The sequence below is a fragment of the Anser cygnoides genome, chromosome 2, assembly GCF_040182565.1.
Source record: "Anser cygnoides isolate HZ-2024a breed goose chromosome 2, Taihu_goose_T2T_genome, whole genome shotgun sequence".
Taxonomy (NCBI): domain Eukaryota; kingdom Metazoa; phylum Chordata; class Aves; order Anseriformes; family Anatidae; genus Anser; species Anser cygnoides.
The window spans coordinates 23,252,281-23,269,893 of record NC_089874.1 but is presented as its reverse complement, the minus strand read 5'-3'; the positions used below and the strand labels follow the sequence as shown (position 1 = coordinate 23,269,893).

General features: G+C 38.0%; 1 protein-coding gene across 12 annotated transcripts in view; it reads right to left on the bottom strand.

Moving 5' to 3' along the window:
• ADAM22 (ADAM metallopeptidase domain 22) overlaps positions 1-17,613 on the bottom strand; it is a 142,631-nt gene that overhangs the window by 114,511 nt on the left and 10,507 nt on the right. For all 12 annotated transcript variants that reach the window (XM_048061701.2, XM_048061700.2, XM_048061704.2 and 9 more), the window contains exon 3: positions 8,666-8,742. In XM_048061701.2, coding sequence (XP_047917658.1) covers positions 8,666-8,742 — 77 coding nt within the window. The remainder of the gene's footprint in view (positions 1-8,665; positions 8,743-17,613) is intronic.

Below are 17,613 nucleotides of genomic sequence, written 5' to 3'. Positions count from 1 at the left end.
TTTACAAGATTTCATAACGGCAGGAGGTTGTTTGACTGATAAAGTTACTGCCCCTTGGAGATACTCAGCACTTAGAAGATAAATTCATAGGCACTGAAACATGCTAAGCAATTTGATTCTTTCCCCAGCTTAAGCCTTTTTACTTTAAAGATGCTAAATACAGCACAATTAATCTGTACATATGAGAGATCTGTGTATGTATGTATAAAATATGTAGCCCCTAAATTGTCTAGTAATCTAAGAAGTATCAAGAAAGAAAAACATCATAGCAATAAAATGATAACCTCTCTCCAGAATAATCAATCATTTTCTTCCTACACACATACACACTCACAAATGCACAGTAATACATAAATACATACTAATATTTTATATAATTAATTCTGTGACAATAATAATAATAATAAAATCACACAATGGAAAGACAATGTACTCAGTGCTGATAATCCCGTATGTTTTAATGACTCTCCTATAAACCAATAAATATTGTTTCCAATATATGCAATTACATTAATGCAGTAAAATACTCTTTATCAAAACTATTGAGAGGAAAAAAAAAAAAAAAGGCTGACCTCTTCAGAAGTGTTTTTTAATGAATTAAGAAAGTAGGTATGAGGGGATGCACAGATTTTGTGTACACACAGAAATGCTTTTAAACACTATTTTTCTTAGAAGTCACAAGCCATTGAGCTGGTATTTCAGAGACATCAGGGGAATTCTCTTGCAGGTGCTTCAGACTACCTTACAGTGACACACTTGGAAGCAACAGATGAATGAAACAAATTACATTTTTGTGTTTACTTATTAACCAGAATGCCAAATAAGCACTTGCAAGAATTTCACAGACATCACATTAACTTTCCAAATCCCAATCCAGCTGAAGACAGTAGCAAACTTGTGTTGATTTCAGTAGCATTTACCAACACCTGGTACTAAGTCAACAATTGTTCTAAAAGATGGGTACATCACATTGACTGAATGTTCCACTAAGTTCATTACCAAAACTTTCTTCTCTGTAGCAAAGCTAGATTTTCAAGACTAATGTTTACTAGTTACAAAAAAAACTGGGGACACATCTACACATCCTCGAGGCCAATGGAAACATCCGTATTCATTTTAGAGACATCTCAGAGTATTATTGGCAAATAACACCATGTTGACAGAATAAATTTAAATCAGTGAACTAGAGGCCATGCATCTCATTCAGCACAGCACGGACGCTATATATATACATTTTGCTACATGTGCACACACTGTTCTCTCTCCTCCTCCCTTTCCCTGAGGGCTGCACTGTGGTTTTGCATTAGCTTCTAAGAAAGTAACATTTGAAGTCTGACTCTAAAAGGAAACAGCAATTGTACTGCTCCTCCAAGAGAAAATCATTCAACTACAAAACTGCAAGGACTTCACAGCTATACCTTACGTAACTGCCAAACTCCTTGATACACCTGTACAAGCAGTATTCAGGATCCACCCAAGGAAAAATTATTTTGTCCCAATTTCTAAACACAATTTCTTCTGTGATAATTCTGAAAAAGCAAATTAGTAGTGGGCTCACATGTCATACATGTATCTCCAAACATCTAGGGGTAGAGGCTGAGGGGATAAAAAAAAAAAATCTATCTATATATATGTTTTGACAATGACAGGGGAATAATCAAAACAAAAAAATGATAATTTAAAATGAATTTCTAGTATGAAAAATAAAATATAAGAGTTATCAGAAGCAATTTACCTTTTCAAAAAAGTACTGTCAAGCATAATGGAAAATTACACAGAACAAATTAAAAGAAGGCAATAAAATTACTGATATTCAACATAGGTTTATGGAAATCTTGTCAATGTAAACTGATATTTTGTCGCTACAAAAACAAATGCACAATTTCTTATACAGGATTATGAACTCAATAACAGTAAAGGTATTGATGCAGTAAGATCAAAGAACATAGTCCATATTTACCAAATAACAAATTCAAAGTTTGGAAGCGTTTTTTTTTATAATAATAATAAAAAAGAAAAAGGAAAAAAATAGTTGGAAAATCTGGGTAACTACATAAGCAACTGAATGGGACCTCCCACTTTGACAGAGAAGTAAAAACAATTTGTGTGTTTACTATACGAATAAAGAGGTACAAATCAATTAGAAATGGGAAGGTTGGGCTACCTTTATATGTGACACTGCCAAAATGCAGTGCTGAGTCTACAGCTCAGCAAAGATGGATAAACTGGAGATCAGGGAAGAGGTACGGAAATGATTAACAGACTTCAAAGATGACTCTCTCTCAAAGATCTAGGAGGTCAACCTATTTACTGTAACAGAAGGGTGATTTGCTATAGGTACCAAGGTAGGAGGAAAACTCACAGGGCTTTTTCAGTCTAAAAATGATGTTCAAACCTCAAAACTGATGGTAATAAATAATAAACATTAATACTCATAAAATAACTTCTATTTTGACAAATCCTTAATTCCCATACTTCTTCAAAACATGCCTGGAACAACAACAGCAAAGATGGGAATCCTTTATTAAGATGCTACACAGATCTAACTGCATAATCCCAGTCACTCTCCCTAGCCTCAGAAACCGCTTTGAATTTTGTCTCACCTTTCCTTGTCTTTTAGCCCAAACAAAATTAGAATGTTTGTAGAACTGACATTTCTCATTTAAAAAAAAAAAAAAAAAAGAAAAAAATTATAAGTCATTGAAAATCAATTTATACAAAGTATGCATTAGCAAAACATGCTATTGCAAATGGAGTTGCAGAATAATTGTCTCACAGGGAACAAAATCAAACTTTGAAATTAAGCAACAAGATCAGGGAGAAAGTGTTCCTTACATCAGGTTTGCAATTGTGACCATACTAATTTTTCCACTACAGGCTGGGGGAAAGATAAATGACTTTTCAAAATGGGATTGTGAAAGAACAATCCTGCTTGGTAGCTGGGGTTCTGATCACAGTGCACTTGAATCACGTCAAACAAATAATATAGGAATACTTCAGAACATCAATCAGTACCTCATTCAGAAGACCTGAACCTGTTCTACATTGTGCTACCTATAAATTGATACTAAATAATACAGTTACATTTTAAGGGCACTTTCATATGGCAATAAAAAGGCTTTATTTTAAGTAAGAATCAATTAGCAAAAGGTTATCACACTAAAGTGAGTCTCCTCAGCTGGCACACATAGGGCACAAATAAGAGAAGAGAACATAGCTTAAATTCCCTAGATCCCAGTAAATTCCAGCTGCCAGTAAGAAGAGTTGTGACTGTGTGCAGCAAAGGCATTCATTAAAATATCTAAGAAGTTGGGCTGGACTTCGGGGAGATCCAAAACAGCTTAAAGGAAGATCTGCTCCTCCTCACATTTGATCTGGCCATCACTTACCGCAAGCAGCCACCTGCATTTGCTGCAAGAACACCAGATGATCAGAGGAGCGTAAGACCCATGGGGGGAACCTGGGAGAAAGACTTACCAGAAATGGTAGGAGTCAGAAACAGTTTAATTGCAATTTTTAAAATCATGTCAGGAAGCTAATCCTTTTGAATTCCACACAGCCAAATGTTTACAATTCAGAGCAAATTTAGGAATATGCTTTTCATTTACAGCTTACACGACACATTGATATTAGTGTTAGAGACCATTTGCCAAAAGAAATTACAGGCAGTTTCAGCAATTTGTCTCATGAAAAAAGCTGGCACTTGTCTGTCAAGCTGCCTTTTATTTTGCTTCAGTCTTGGGGATTTTTTTAAGAAGTTTCTGATCTGATTCTCTAAGGTTTACAAAACCCCAGCTAAGAGGCATTCCTAATAAAAATTCCACACAAGCAATGAGGAAAGTCTGCATCCCTCTCAGCAGAAGCTGCAAAAACCCTTCAGTGGCAAGGCAGAATAATTAATTCCTGAAGTGCCAGGAACCTTCTAGTATCATTAACCAGAGATAATTTAACTGAAGACCAGAATATATGAAATATCTATCAGTATTTTCTGAAGGAGCTTCTTTGGTTTTGCCTAGCTTTTGATAAGCTAGTAGAAAAAGGCATTTGTTTTCCACATAGAAAATGAAGTGATTGCAGGTCTTGGTAAACTTGCTGAATTTGAGATCTGTCATTTCTAGATGTCATTGTCATGACTCTCAACTTAGACACATTTTTAGTGTTCCTCTGGGATGCTGGGAGCAGAAAAGTGCACACACTTCCTACAGAGAGTACTGGTACCAAACTCATCTTGTCCAGTCAACTATTTCTTTGTAGATTATTTTCCACTAACACATGGATCAGAAGAATTACATTCGCACTGCAAGAAGAGAAAGCAGGTGGTAAGTGTGCTCCACCAAAGTTACAGTCAGTAGGGAGGGCAGAGCAGTCCTTATTCAAGCTCATGGTCCTTTAGAGCACTTTCCCAGCACCATGAACCCGAGAACCTCACACTTTTGACATGTTCACTCTTTCAAAAAGTTGTGTGACACGAGAGCCCTCAAATGCAGGATGCTGCTGCAGCAGTAAGGGACCAGGACCTAATGTTTTGACTGAAATGGTTACCGCAAAGCAAACCTAGTGTGGTCACCCTGTGCCAGGGCCTGTCCACCAAGCCCAGATACTGTAGTTCTGCTGATTAACAAACTCGCAGCATGCTCAATCCCACTCCAACACCATGATCACAGCTTGCCTTGGGCTATTCTGCCACCAGGTCTCTGCTGCTCCATCAGCAGCTGGACGTGCCCTGGCCCAGGCCTCCTCAGACAGACACAAGTGTTTCACAGCGCTGAAAGTGCTTCACTGAGGCGTTCAGAAACACGCTCCATTTTCTGTCGAGCTTTGCTGTTTGATCACACAATTACAATCCAAGGTGTGAAATAATCACATGACTACATTTAAGTAGTATTCTGCGTGAAGAAAAGGAATAGCCATTTGCTGAGCCACAGATGCTTTGTGGCATTAAAAACTTCAATGGGAAGGAATTAAGAAATAAATAAATAACTAAGCACCCTCCATTGCTATGCAGGTCACGCGCAGCTCTGGGTTGATGGCCAGATCTGGATGGGTGTAGAAGGAGGGGAGCCTGCAAGCAGCACCAGCCTGAACGGGCCAGCGGTCAGCTCCAAGACGCGCAAATGCTGAAGAAAGCGTTAACGAAAATGGCCCCAGAAAACAGCTCCATTATACGCAGTGCTGAACGCGTAAGGACACCGAGGCAATGGATTCATAAAAACGTGGTGCAACTAAGGCTTTCCTAACCTTTGCCTAAGGGATTGAACCTTTTAAATATACAGCTGATTCGATCTGAAAGCTCCTTTGTAAATACTTCAGCCAGCTGAACAGGAAAAAAAAAAAAAAAAGTTGAAAGAGAAACACTGTCTTGAAAAAGCCTATTATAGAGACACTATCACAACTCAGGGGGAGGGAGGAAGAACAATGATATATGTGGAATAACACCACTGCAAAAATGGAAAACACATTGTAATTATCAGATTTTTAGCAGTAGTAGTAGTTTTTATTACTACTCAAGGTAATGATTCAGTTCCACGTGAACAAATACACATTTAAAACTGGTTGAGATCCACAACGACCAAGAAGAAAGCATGCAGATTTCTATGTTAAATTAGACCACCACACCGTAACGCCAGTTGGAAAATTGTTTTTCTTTCCTCTTACTTGCATCCAGGCCTGATGAACACTCCCATCCTGGGCCTCAGTTTTCCTGTTGGCTGAAATGCCAACACGAGTGATGCTTTTTGATCCCCTCCTGTGTCTCCGCAGCTTTATTCACTGCACAGATCAGCCTTTGGTTACAGAACAGTGTCACAAGAGATGAGAGAAGAAAGGACAAGGAAAGGAAAGTTGCTTCAACCAACACACAAATTCTATTTTAGCATTTCCTCTGGTGCAGCAAAGAGATAAAACAGAGGGTATCAGGCAATAGGGGAAGAGAGAAAAGTATCAAAAATCTCTGCCAGCCTCAACTGTCAGCGTACAAAAAGTTGCCAAGGGAAAGGCTGCTAGAAAAACAAGGAAGTTATGTGGTATTTATGACAATGGCAGAGGGTACAACTGATTGGGGAAAAAATGAATAAAAAGCAGTGTGTGAATCTTTAGAGAACTGGGTAAGAAAAGAGATGGAAAATATAGAAAGATCACAGAATCTGAAATACCAAATGTTACGTAGCAGGAGGATGTATAGCAAAGCATGCACAAATGCAGCAGAGGAAACTGAGAAACTGATTGTCAGATACAACAACGGAATTGAAGAGAAGAGAGAAAATTATACACGCAAAGAAAACACCAAACTAAGAAAATCTATTTGCACACAGGCAGTAAGAAGCAGGGGTATACTTCAGTTTCTATTTTTTTTAAAGGTCTCTGTTTACAACTGTAATCTTAATTTTTTTTTTTTTTTTTTTTCCCACCAACATCTAGGGAGCCCTATGGAAGAATCAACAATTTCATTGTGACTGTCCACAATTTACACCATAACTAAAGATGATGCTCAAACACATTCAGACATAGAGCCACCATATGCACCAAGACTTAAACAGGCAAACTACAAGAAGGGAGACTGACAAAGGCAGGGGGAGTCTCTCCTTTCTGACAACCAATATATTTTAAATGATTTTTCTCCCCTCTCCATCCCCCATATCTCCTTTAACTTTCCTCAAGTGTATATTAAACATAAGAGATAATTTTACCACAGATGACAGCTTCAGCATGTTTTTGATATTAGCAGAGGTTTTGTTATAAACACTAAGCCAATCTTTTTTCCAGAGGAAAAAGCTAAAATCTTGAACCTAGGTCCTTTCAAGCACTCGACTACTTTTCAATTATAACGCTATCATGAGCTAAATTTGAAAAACATTCCTCAGAAAAAAAAAAGTGTTTTTCTCTCAGAACCCTTAGAAAATACATACAGAATATAATATAGAAAGTAAGAATTACAAGAGAATAAAAATATATACAGCCTTCAGAACAAAGTACATTTGTTCACAGGAATAATAATTAAGAATATATTTTAAATGTTGCTCTGGTATTCTTGGCTCTCCTTTTATTTGATGATCTGCAGATGATCTTCTAGTTCAGAAGTAGTCTAAATGATGATTTAAATATCACGATAGAAGCCAAACGTCTTAATTGCCTTACAGCCTTCTTGTTTTCATTTTGCAAAGTTTGCGAAATGATTTTGTTTTCACATTATAAAAAGACTTGTTTCAAAGGGAAAGTTCATATTTAAGTTGGATTCTGGACTCAAGAACACTAAGGCCAAGTTTTGATAGTCTCTGATAGAAATACTGGTCTAATGTCATCGAAGACAAAAGAACAACATAAAAATAGAATCCCCTCAAAAATCAAATTTTAAATACACGTGTTTGTGTGTTTATGTATGCGCACATGTACATGTCTGTAAACAAAAACTCCACCTAGAGGAACTGTTGTAGTTCATGAAAATCACATCCCAATCTGGTCTTTTCATGCACCACTAGTAAATGTATTTTCCAACCAAAAGGAAAATGCTGACCTTTCAGAAACTAACTGTGAACACACCACTAACCTGCCACCCCAAACAAAAAAATAAATGGTTTATGCAACCTACTCTCAGTAGTGTATAATAAAATCACTATTTCCAACAAACACTTCGCTGTTGTGGACTTGGTGCTTCTCAACAGGAAATTCTTCCTGTAGAAATCTGTTAAAATTTGTTGTAAAAACCACACTTCTAAATCAGCTCCTTTCCCTCTCCTTCTCACAGTGCATAGAGTCCCTCTCCCTTCTGCAACCAGCAGGGACTCAAATGTGGATTTTAACTTGTGTCAGTGCATATAAAGAGGTTGCCACTGTTTAAAACATGTTTACAAGTGAAAAGAAAAGGAAATGAAAGTGACTCCTATTGCAGCCTGAACAGTTCATCTTTATAGCAGAGAAACTTGCAGCAATTACGCAGTTTGCCTCTTACACTGAACCACACAACATTACATGCAATTATAAGGAGGTGAATTACTTAACTAAACATTTCCATTTACCGTATTACTTATTCTCTTTTCACTTTGGAGAAGAAAAGTCAAGCAAGTCCTATTTTAAAACAGCTGTTTGAAAACTCGTTGTCCAGAGCAAAATACCAGATTTCATTTTAAGCTCACTATTGTTCAATCTTTCCTCGCGGTCTGAAGTTCACAGTGTGCCACTGCCTTATAATGACTCTCTGTTCCCAAAAGACTGTAAATGCATCTGGAGAAACTTCATTCTCCACCATCCATCCCGCTCTTTTCTGAGGATTAGCTATAGCATAATTGCTCTATTTCCACTACCTTACACTTGGTTATTAAAATGCTAACAGCTACCAGTTTTCAGCAACTCCATATTTTAATATCCATCGAGGCTCTGCATGAGTACAGTAATTTGCCTTTATGATAAACTGAAAGATTGCAAATGAAATTATACAACTCAAATGTTAGCTACACTGAAATAGCTAGTACGTAGTAACAGTGGGAACATCAAATCTACAATGGAACTTGAGAAAACAATAAAAGAACTTAAAATATACTACTACAAATGAACTCAATACCTAAATATAGCATCTGTGCTATAATAGAGCCTCTAAAGCCTCCATAGAAAAGTGACATTTCACTGGCACCAGTCTTGAACAACCACAGAGTAAGATACGGTCATCACTTACTGGTTTAGCGTTACATCCAGGATGAAAGACGACCCAAAAGCATCAACCTGGAAGCTGGCTCGAGCAATGTGGGTAGACTGCAAAATGGTAAAGACAGGAATTAGAATTCAGCTACAACAAAACATACATACAGTACTTTATTTGGATGTACTAAGCAATAATATGCCATTAACCTAATAAAAGTGCACTGAAATGGACATCATAGTCTATTAGAGTGAATAAAAGATCTGTTTGCTGAATCTTTGAGGCTTGCTCAAGAATTCCCAACACCACAACCTGTGACCTTAGGAGACTCTGCCTTAATTATGCCCCTACCAACACCATAGGGAATGTCTCTTTTCTTTGAACTCCCACTGGCACAGCAAACACGAATGTGCTCTGCTGTGCTCCTCGTTCATCAGCCCGGCTCTGGACACAGACCTGTGGAGATCAGCTGAAATGTGACCAGTTCAGTCAGGCCAGGGCATACACAAGTCTTACCAACATTATCTGAAAGAAGCTGATATTTCTGAGAGACTCCTGCTGGAGCCATATAGACAGGTGATAGCAGTGGGATAAATTCTGGATAACTGCATTTTCTGTGGAGCTCTGGCTCACTCAGCTTTAGCCCATCTCTCCCAGAAGTTTCCCAAAACTCCAACCTCATGAGCAGTCATTAAAACCAAACAAAACTGGGTGTTAGAGAAATACCTTTTTCTTTACTCCTTTCTCTTTGCCGTACATTTCCCTGAATTAATTGCTTTCATTCACTCCTATAGCCAATAAACTTAAGTGTACTTTGTTTCTCACCATCATCCAGAAACAGAATATTTATTCTAGTAGTTGTGAAAGAAAACACTCAGCTATCCAATGCAAATGCAATATTTGTTTCTAGACCTGAAAACTCCCAAGAAACTGACCAGTGATGTTATTTAACTAATTAACACGAAAAGCTACTTTCAGGGCATTTTGGAGCAGTTTCAACTTTGTTTTTTACCTTCTTTCCATTGAAATCTGCCCATTAAGATTTGAAGCATGTAGACAGAGGGATCTAAAAGAAACACTGAAAAACCACTTACAACTCCCTACCACACTTCTCCAAATAAGTACAATAGAGGATAGTACAACTGTAACAAATGATTTGTTGAAAACTCTGGGAAACACAGGACAGGACGGGATAATGTGAATCATCAAATTCACTCTCTCTAAAACTGCTGGCAGGCTTTCAATAGGCGTTAAATCCAGAAGACTTGAGAATACCAGTTTTCCTGGAAAAGAACAGCAACAAAGGCATGGAAAGTTGAGGGAATCATTACTTTTTTATTATTATATATTTGAGTTGCCCTGCAGTTGAATTTTCTCGTGATTGCTACATACAGAAACATGAGCACTAATAAAGAAAAAAGGATAACAACCATGAATATGTATTTACAAACAGTTCATTCCTAAAAAGAAAAAAAAATGTCAAGAAAGCTTTTCTTAGAGGATGCTTAGGTTGCATGTCATCTATAAAAATGTCTGGCTGTGCCACTGCATTGAATTTGCATAAAAAAATATACGATGAAAACTCACAGATATTTAAATTATGAGTTGGAAGGATGCAGTATTAACTTTAAAGGTTCTTAGAAGACCTCTTAGTTGATAAAATTCAGTCAGATATAATTTCAGCTATCCCCGTTCCATCTAACCTGCTTTGTAACACAGGCCGCAGAACTTCACTAAGCAGTTCTTGTAGTTCCTGAGTGATTTAAGAGCATCTCTTTTGAACAAATGTGTAATCTTTGACCAAGTAACCGAATATAGAAACACATAGCTTACCTTATCCAAGTAGCTAATTTCAGTGATGAATTACAATCAATATTGTTTATTTTCTATCCAAAAAAAGAAGGAAAGAGGAGAGGGGAGTAATTTCTTCACAGCACTGGTTTTCCAGTCTCTTAATTAGAACTAAGGGATTCAAGCTAGTCCCAAACGACCAATGAGGCAGCTATGGGGCAGTGGTGGACACCCTCAGCACATACAGGCTCCCCATTAGGACCATCACTTCGCTGTCCCTGGCCTGCCACAGCTGGCGCAGCCACAGACACAGCAAAAAGACCTATCAACAGACTGTCACGTTAGCATTGGCATTTCTCTTCCAACTCTCAGGCAGCAGAATTTGCTTTGAATATGGTTTTAAAATTCCTTCTTCTCTTGCTAGATTTGAATTTTTAGGCTGCTGCTCGTAAACAGGATATGACAGGCCAAGGACTGTATAACACAGCAGGGGCCAATGCCAGTTTAGTTATTCACATGTTCCACTGCAGCATGCTTGCCAACCTTAGGTAACCTTCATTTACCTATCTGCACAGCAACAACCACCTTCTGATCAAAGGAATAATGCCAGCACAGCTGCTCGCTTTTCATCGTTACGTTACTAAATGCAAAGAACATTCCACAGAACTTTATTATTTCTGTTTGTTAACATAGCTACATGTGCCAGCATTAGTTATATGTACGCAGTACAACCAAATCTCCTATATGACCATATGCTTGTACCAAAACGGAAGAGAAAATATAAAAAGCATAACTTATATTTCTAAATCTACATATAGTAAGTGTAGCCTTTGTCATAAAAAGTGTATTTGCATACGCTAATTTCACAGTAATAAGAATATAGCTGTAAGAGCAAAAATGCCTAGGGATTTTTGGTGGTTGGTGGCTTTTCTATTTGTTTGTTTGTTTTTACACTGCTAGGTATACTGCATCATATTGATTTGTTCTGGGAAGTTTCCTCCCCTGAACATGTCTCTAAGACAAATAATTACAAGGCTAATGTATTTCTGGGGTGACCCTGGACCACAGCTATTCCCTGACAGAAGCCGTTAATGTGGATTTATGGGAGAAAATGCCTATTAATAAATTAGGATGAAAAACATTACACAGATGTAGCTACCCCCAAAACAAGTGGTGCAAACCCAAGAAACTCACCATTAAGTTTACAATCACATGCAATCAAGCATAACTCAAGTGTATCTCAAACCTACTGAGATGCAAAGATGCACATTTTGGATACCCAAACAAATTCAGCCCTTTCCAGAAACTGCAGTCTTTACAGATTCAAAGAACCCTTCAATCCTGGCTGCAATCCTGCATGCTTCAGGCTACAACTGAAATCCTGATCCCCTCTGCTCCCCCTTTTTGGCTTGTGACTGCCCAGAAAGTCAGATCAGTGTCAGAAAATTAATCGTTACTTGGAGAGGATCAGTTTTCTGCCGGACAAATAAGCTGATCCAAATAAAATGTAAAGTCATATCACGCCTAGACATGATGGAAAGAAGCTGGAGGGGACATGCAGCCAGCAAATGAAGAGGAAGATGGATTTCCCCCATTCAATGACAGCTAACAGACTGCATTCAGCATAACAAAAAACTACACCTTACGAGTAATAGCCAGTACGTTTTCTAGGATAACAGTTCTTCTGAATATCTGGTTAAGAGGTACCAAATATATAAATGGATTTTAAAACATTGTGGTGCTACAATATTTTTAAGTACATCTATTCACCTGCTCAGTGAATAGGTAAAATGGCCAGCTGGAAGGGAAGCTTTGGTTCACAGAAATATGTGAATAAAAGATCCCAAAGAAAGAATATCAGGGTACATTTACGCCATCTCTGTCACCTCATTTGAGCAGAATAATGACAAAGACACACTTCAAAGGCTTCTCTAAACCACTGAAGCAAGACAATTATTTCATTCAGTTTTCAAACCACAGAACTTCCTCAGAAAATTCAAGGCTTTTTAACATCCATGGATGTGACACATCAGCATCTGACAACCTAGTCATAAAAGGGGAGTTCTTGGAGACCTGGAGAGATGCACTAAATGCAGAATATGAACAAGAGCCAGGAAAGAAGAATCCAACGGCAAAACAGAAAAGTGCAGTGTCTGTGCACCCAAAACAATCAAAAAGTCCTAAAGTGTTAATGTTACGCAAGTGAAGAAGGAAAGTATCAATAACTACTCTCAAAATAGTTGCAGTATTTTCAGATGCAATTTCGAGTCGTACAAGAAGTGTAACACCCAAAAGCTCCCCTACAGAAAATACTAAGCATCTTATGCATCTAATCCAACTATGTGAGAGCTGGCTTTGTCAGAGATTGCAAAGCTTAAGCATTTCAATAAAAGTCCAAAAGAAATCAAAAGTAAATGGAGTGGAAACGATTATTTCAAATAACTAAGCACAAAGATACATTATCTACAACAAATATTAAAAGCTTGAACACTAAAAAAATAAAAGTGGCATGCAACCCTTACTGCCAAACCAAGAGGGATGTGATTCCAATTATTTTAAATCACATACTCCATGCTTTAGGGATCACTGCAGTAGTAGAAGAGACAGGCAATCAGTACCATGTAGGAATGTTTATTGCTCCAAAGCAACACAACAAAATAATGACAATTTCTAACATAGTCCCTCCAGCAACCCTGTTGTTTATCAGCTTTCTGCAGAAACTGGCCCTGAAGAATGAGCATCTCCAGAGGGAACACACATACACAAACTGCAACCAAAGTAACCAAAGTTTCACCCCGAGTACTGTGTTCAGTTTTGGGCCTCTCACTACAAGAAGGCCCTGGAACATGTCCAGAGAAGGGCTACGAAGCTGGTGAAGGGCCTGGAGCACAAGTCCTGTGAGGAGCGGCTGAGGGAGCTGGGGTTGTTGTGTCTGGAGAAGAGGAGGCTCAGGGGAGACCTCATTGCTCTCTGCAACTGCCTGAAAGGAAGCTGTGGGGAGCTGGGGGTCGGCCTCTTCTCACAGGTAACTACTGATAGGACTAGAGGGAATGGCCTCGAGTTGCACCAGGGGAGGTTCAGGTTGGAAATGAGAAGACATTTCTTCTCAGCAAGAGCAGTCAGGCATTGGGACGGGTTGCCCAGGGAGGTGGTGGAGTCACCGTCCCTGGGGGTGTTCAAGGAAAGGTCGGACGTGGTGCTTAGGGACATGGCTTAGTGGGTGACATTGGTAGTAGGGGGATGGCTGGACCACATGATCTGGGAGGTCTTTTCCAACTTTAATGATTCTGTGATTCTACCTCATTGCAGGTCAGTGGTGAGCCTCACTGCAGTAGAGTTCCATGGGTAACTATCAATATAAAACATTTGGAAGACTTTCATTTCAAAAACAGCAAATATTTTAATCATCAGTGAAATGTTTACAAGCTACGCACTTTCTGAACAATCAAATTAACAAGAATTTTGAAAGGAAATATTTTAGAAATGTTCTCACATTCATTATAATTACTTGGATGTTGAAACTGGCATGGTAACATAATGACTAATGTTTTTCTTCGTTAAAAGGAGGAAAAGGAATTAAAAATATATTGTGATAAAATGTGCAATTCTTGATATTATATCCTTCTTATTTCTGAAGTATCCTGCATAAAGCATTTAGATTTTTTTATAAGTTTTGCTGGAAGAGATAACAATAATTTCCACCAAAAGAGAAGAGTGTTCTTTTTATTTGAGAGAGAGGGTAAACAATTTATATGCTTGTCCTTTGATGTAAGGAATTTTGTATTTACTACTATCTATAGCGCTGCAGTTTGTAATTAAAAGATTCTGATCAAATTTGTACACTCAAAAGAAAAACATCAAGAGAATCAAGAGAAAGTAATACAGAATGCTACAGCAAGGCAAAAGTTAAAACCTGTACTCCAGAGCTTGTAAGAACAATGAGGTTTTATAGCAGACAGTATTTACAAAATAATAGCTCCCTTAGATGTTAATTTAATTTGCCTCCCTCCATCTAATAGGAGAACAAAAATCTCAGCTTGTTAACAATCCTTTAAGTGTGTGTGAAATGTCTGTTTCTTAAATTCAGTACGGACACGAGTAGGCCCATGGGAAATCAAAAGAAATATATGACTGAAATTAAGTGAAAAATATAGTAGTCTTTTAATGTAGATTTACCTAAAAAATGATAATTGGCTTTGAAAACAGTTATTGCAGTTACATTTATGCTATATAGAGCTAATTAGAACATGTACATGTATAAATGGATATTTTTCAGCCTCAGTTGTGTTGTAAAAAATCCAGCGTTACACAGTATATCATTGGTACACATAAAATAACAAGTTTGTTCAAAAACTTACTTTTCTACTTGCACCAGGAGGAAGGAAAAAAAAAAAAAAAACTACTCAGAGAAAAAAAAAAATCAGAAATAAGCGTAGGTCAAGTAAAAAATAAATGTTTCAGATCCAAAGAATCACTTTTAAAAAATATATGGGACAAAAAAAAAAAAAATCTTAGACCCTCTCTGCTACCATTTGTAAATATGTAATTTTAATCGAAAGTTCAGGGCCACTGAACTGGATTCACATATTCATATGTGAATCATATGAATCTTCAGCATATTAAAGAACTGCAACATTTCTGGTTTACTTTCCTCAGCATTTTCAAAATATTTATAGGCACTCATTTATTATATTAATCACCATTATTTGTCATTCTTTATGTAAGCTTATTCTTTTTATCCATGGTATAAATCTAAATATTTATGTGGTTTTCTTTAATGAAAAAAAAAAAGAATGAAGTTATCGAAGTCATTTCATGAAGAAACTGCGGAACAGCATCAGAACTGCATCATGGTTTGATGAAAAGTCTTTTACAGCTGCCTCTTTGGGGTACAATTAATAAATAAGTAATTTATTCTGAGGAAAAGCTAGAAATAAAAAAAGATTTGTGAAGGTCCATGTTCATTTCTGAACCCTGGATCGCATCTGTGCCAAACGCGTGAGAGGCAGAGGGGGAGTTAAACCCCATTGCCAGCGCACAGTGCCATCCTCCAGTTCGTGTCAGTGGAGTTTTGCCAGCTCTCACCAGAGGAAGATCCTGACAAAGATGTAAACATGACCTAAAATAGCTTTTCTCCACATAAACAACACATCGTATTATAGAATGGTTTGGGTTGGAAGGGACCTTAAAGATCACCCAGTTCCAACCCCCTGCCGTGGGCAGGGACACCTCCCACCAGACCAGGTTGCCCAAAGCCCCATCCAGCCTGGCCTTGAACACCTGCAAGGATGGGGCATCCACAGCTTCTCTGGGCAGCCTGTGCCACTGCCTCACTACGCTCATTGTGGAGAATTTCCTCCTAACCTCTAATCTAAATCTTCCCTCTTTTAGTATAAAACCACTTCCCCTTGTCCTACCATTATCTGACCAAGGAAAATGTTGCTTTCCATCTTTTTTATAATCCTCCTTTAAGTATTGAAAGTCTAGAACAAGGTCACCCCGGAGCCTTCTCTTTTTCAGGCTGAACATCTCCAGCTCAGTGAAATCAGAGTCAGAAGCAAGGACTACTTGTATTTCTAAAATGCCAGTAATTATTCTTCTCAGTAGTAAAAAAGAAAAATAAATCTCTTTTATTATTTATTTGCAGTTTTGCAGTCAGAGGCTGTCTGCACATACTCACTACAGTAAAATCCCTAGAGAGATGGATGAGGGGAGCAGCACCAAAAAGAAGTCCTTAACACAAACCTGTGCAATTTATCACGCAGATACCACTACTGCAAATCCAACATCTGGGCAGCTGCAGGGATCCTTTAGAGGTCCTGCAGATGTGTGATACTGAGCTCTGATGAACTTGCTCAGCTATACCTGCTCATGCATCTTGTCCTATATGTTCACCTGGCACTCCAGAAACGCAGGCATCTTTGAACAGTTACAACAAACTGACTTACAACACACACAAAAAAAAAAATGTTTTTCTCATGAAAACTTCTCTTCCTTGCTCACCCAAGGTTAAATAATCGGGCAATGAAGACAAGAAAACTATCGGGTTGTCACTGCTAGCAAATCTAGCATGATGTACCGTTTGATCTTACAGATCTAAAAGGACAAATTTAAGTAACTGAATGGGCAAAATGCTGCTTCCCAAAAGGCAATCTAACACTTGTTTCTAGCCCCAGAAAACAACATGGAGCTAGAACTTTTATCTACTATGTTTTATGATTACATTAATTTGACTTTAAGATAATTTTACTTATAACCTTTGATTTCCTATGAGACTAATTAACATAACTTCTGTTGTTGTGAAAGCCTTCATATCTCAGTGAAAGGAAGAACTGCAAGAACATTTGGGAACGCATACTCTTTTAGCTTTATTTTTCTTAAAGGGAAGCAACAAAAATTCTTGTCACAATTAATGTCACAATTAATGTGCAAGAGGTCTTAAATAAGTTGGGGCAAAAATGGGAAATCAGTGGCTGTTCAACCTCATGTGTTTAAGGTTCTTCATCAAAGATTAGTGGCTAGAAAAAGCATGATAAAATAGGTTATTATGAGGATGATTAATAAAGTACTGGATTGCAAGTAGGAAACAAATGAATGTCATGAACAAAAACTCTAAGTTCAAAATGTTTTCCTGCCATAATTCATACAAAAACTTTGATGACCATGGAAGATCCCATTTCTAAACCAAGACAGGCAGAGAGCAAATAGATACTCATCCTGTGACACGCGGGCTCTGCAGTTTTCATTGCTCCCCACAACGATTCTAGATTTCAGAGACTCAGGTGTAAAACGAAAAGCAAAACAAAGAGATGCTACAGGACTTGATTGTGCAACTAGATAGTGAACCTATTTCCATGTGAAGAAGTATGGAGTCAGAGGGAAAGGACTCGGACAAGGAAAATCTTTCTTACGTGAAATCTCCCTACAAGACCCTCTCCTATGGACATCTGGCAGTTTCAAGTGGACAGACCTCAAATGAGCAGCTACTCACGCACAGCTGCAGCCTGAGAGGCAAACAAATTAAGCACAATGAATCTGCAGAGGGAGAGAATACAAAACAAGGGATGCAACGCATGCGCTGAAGGCAACACTTGAGGATGAACCCATCTGAATCACTGTGTCATTCAGCTGTAGAAAGGGCTGCATTGTCTCAAGGACACCATTTAGGCAAAAAGGAAAGTTCAATGAATCTA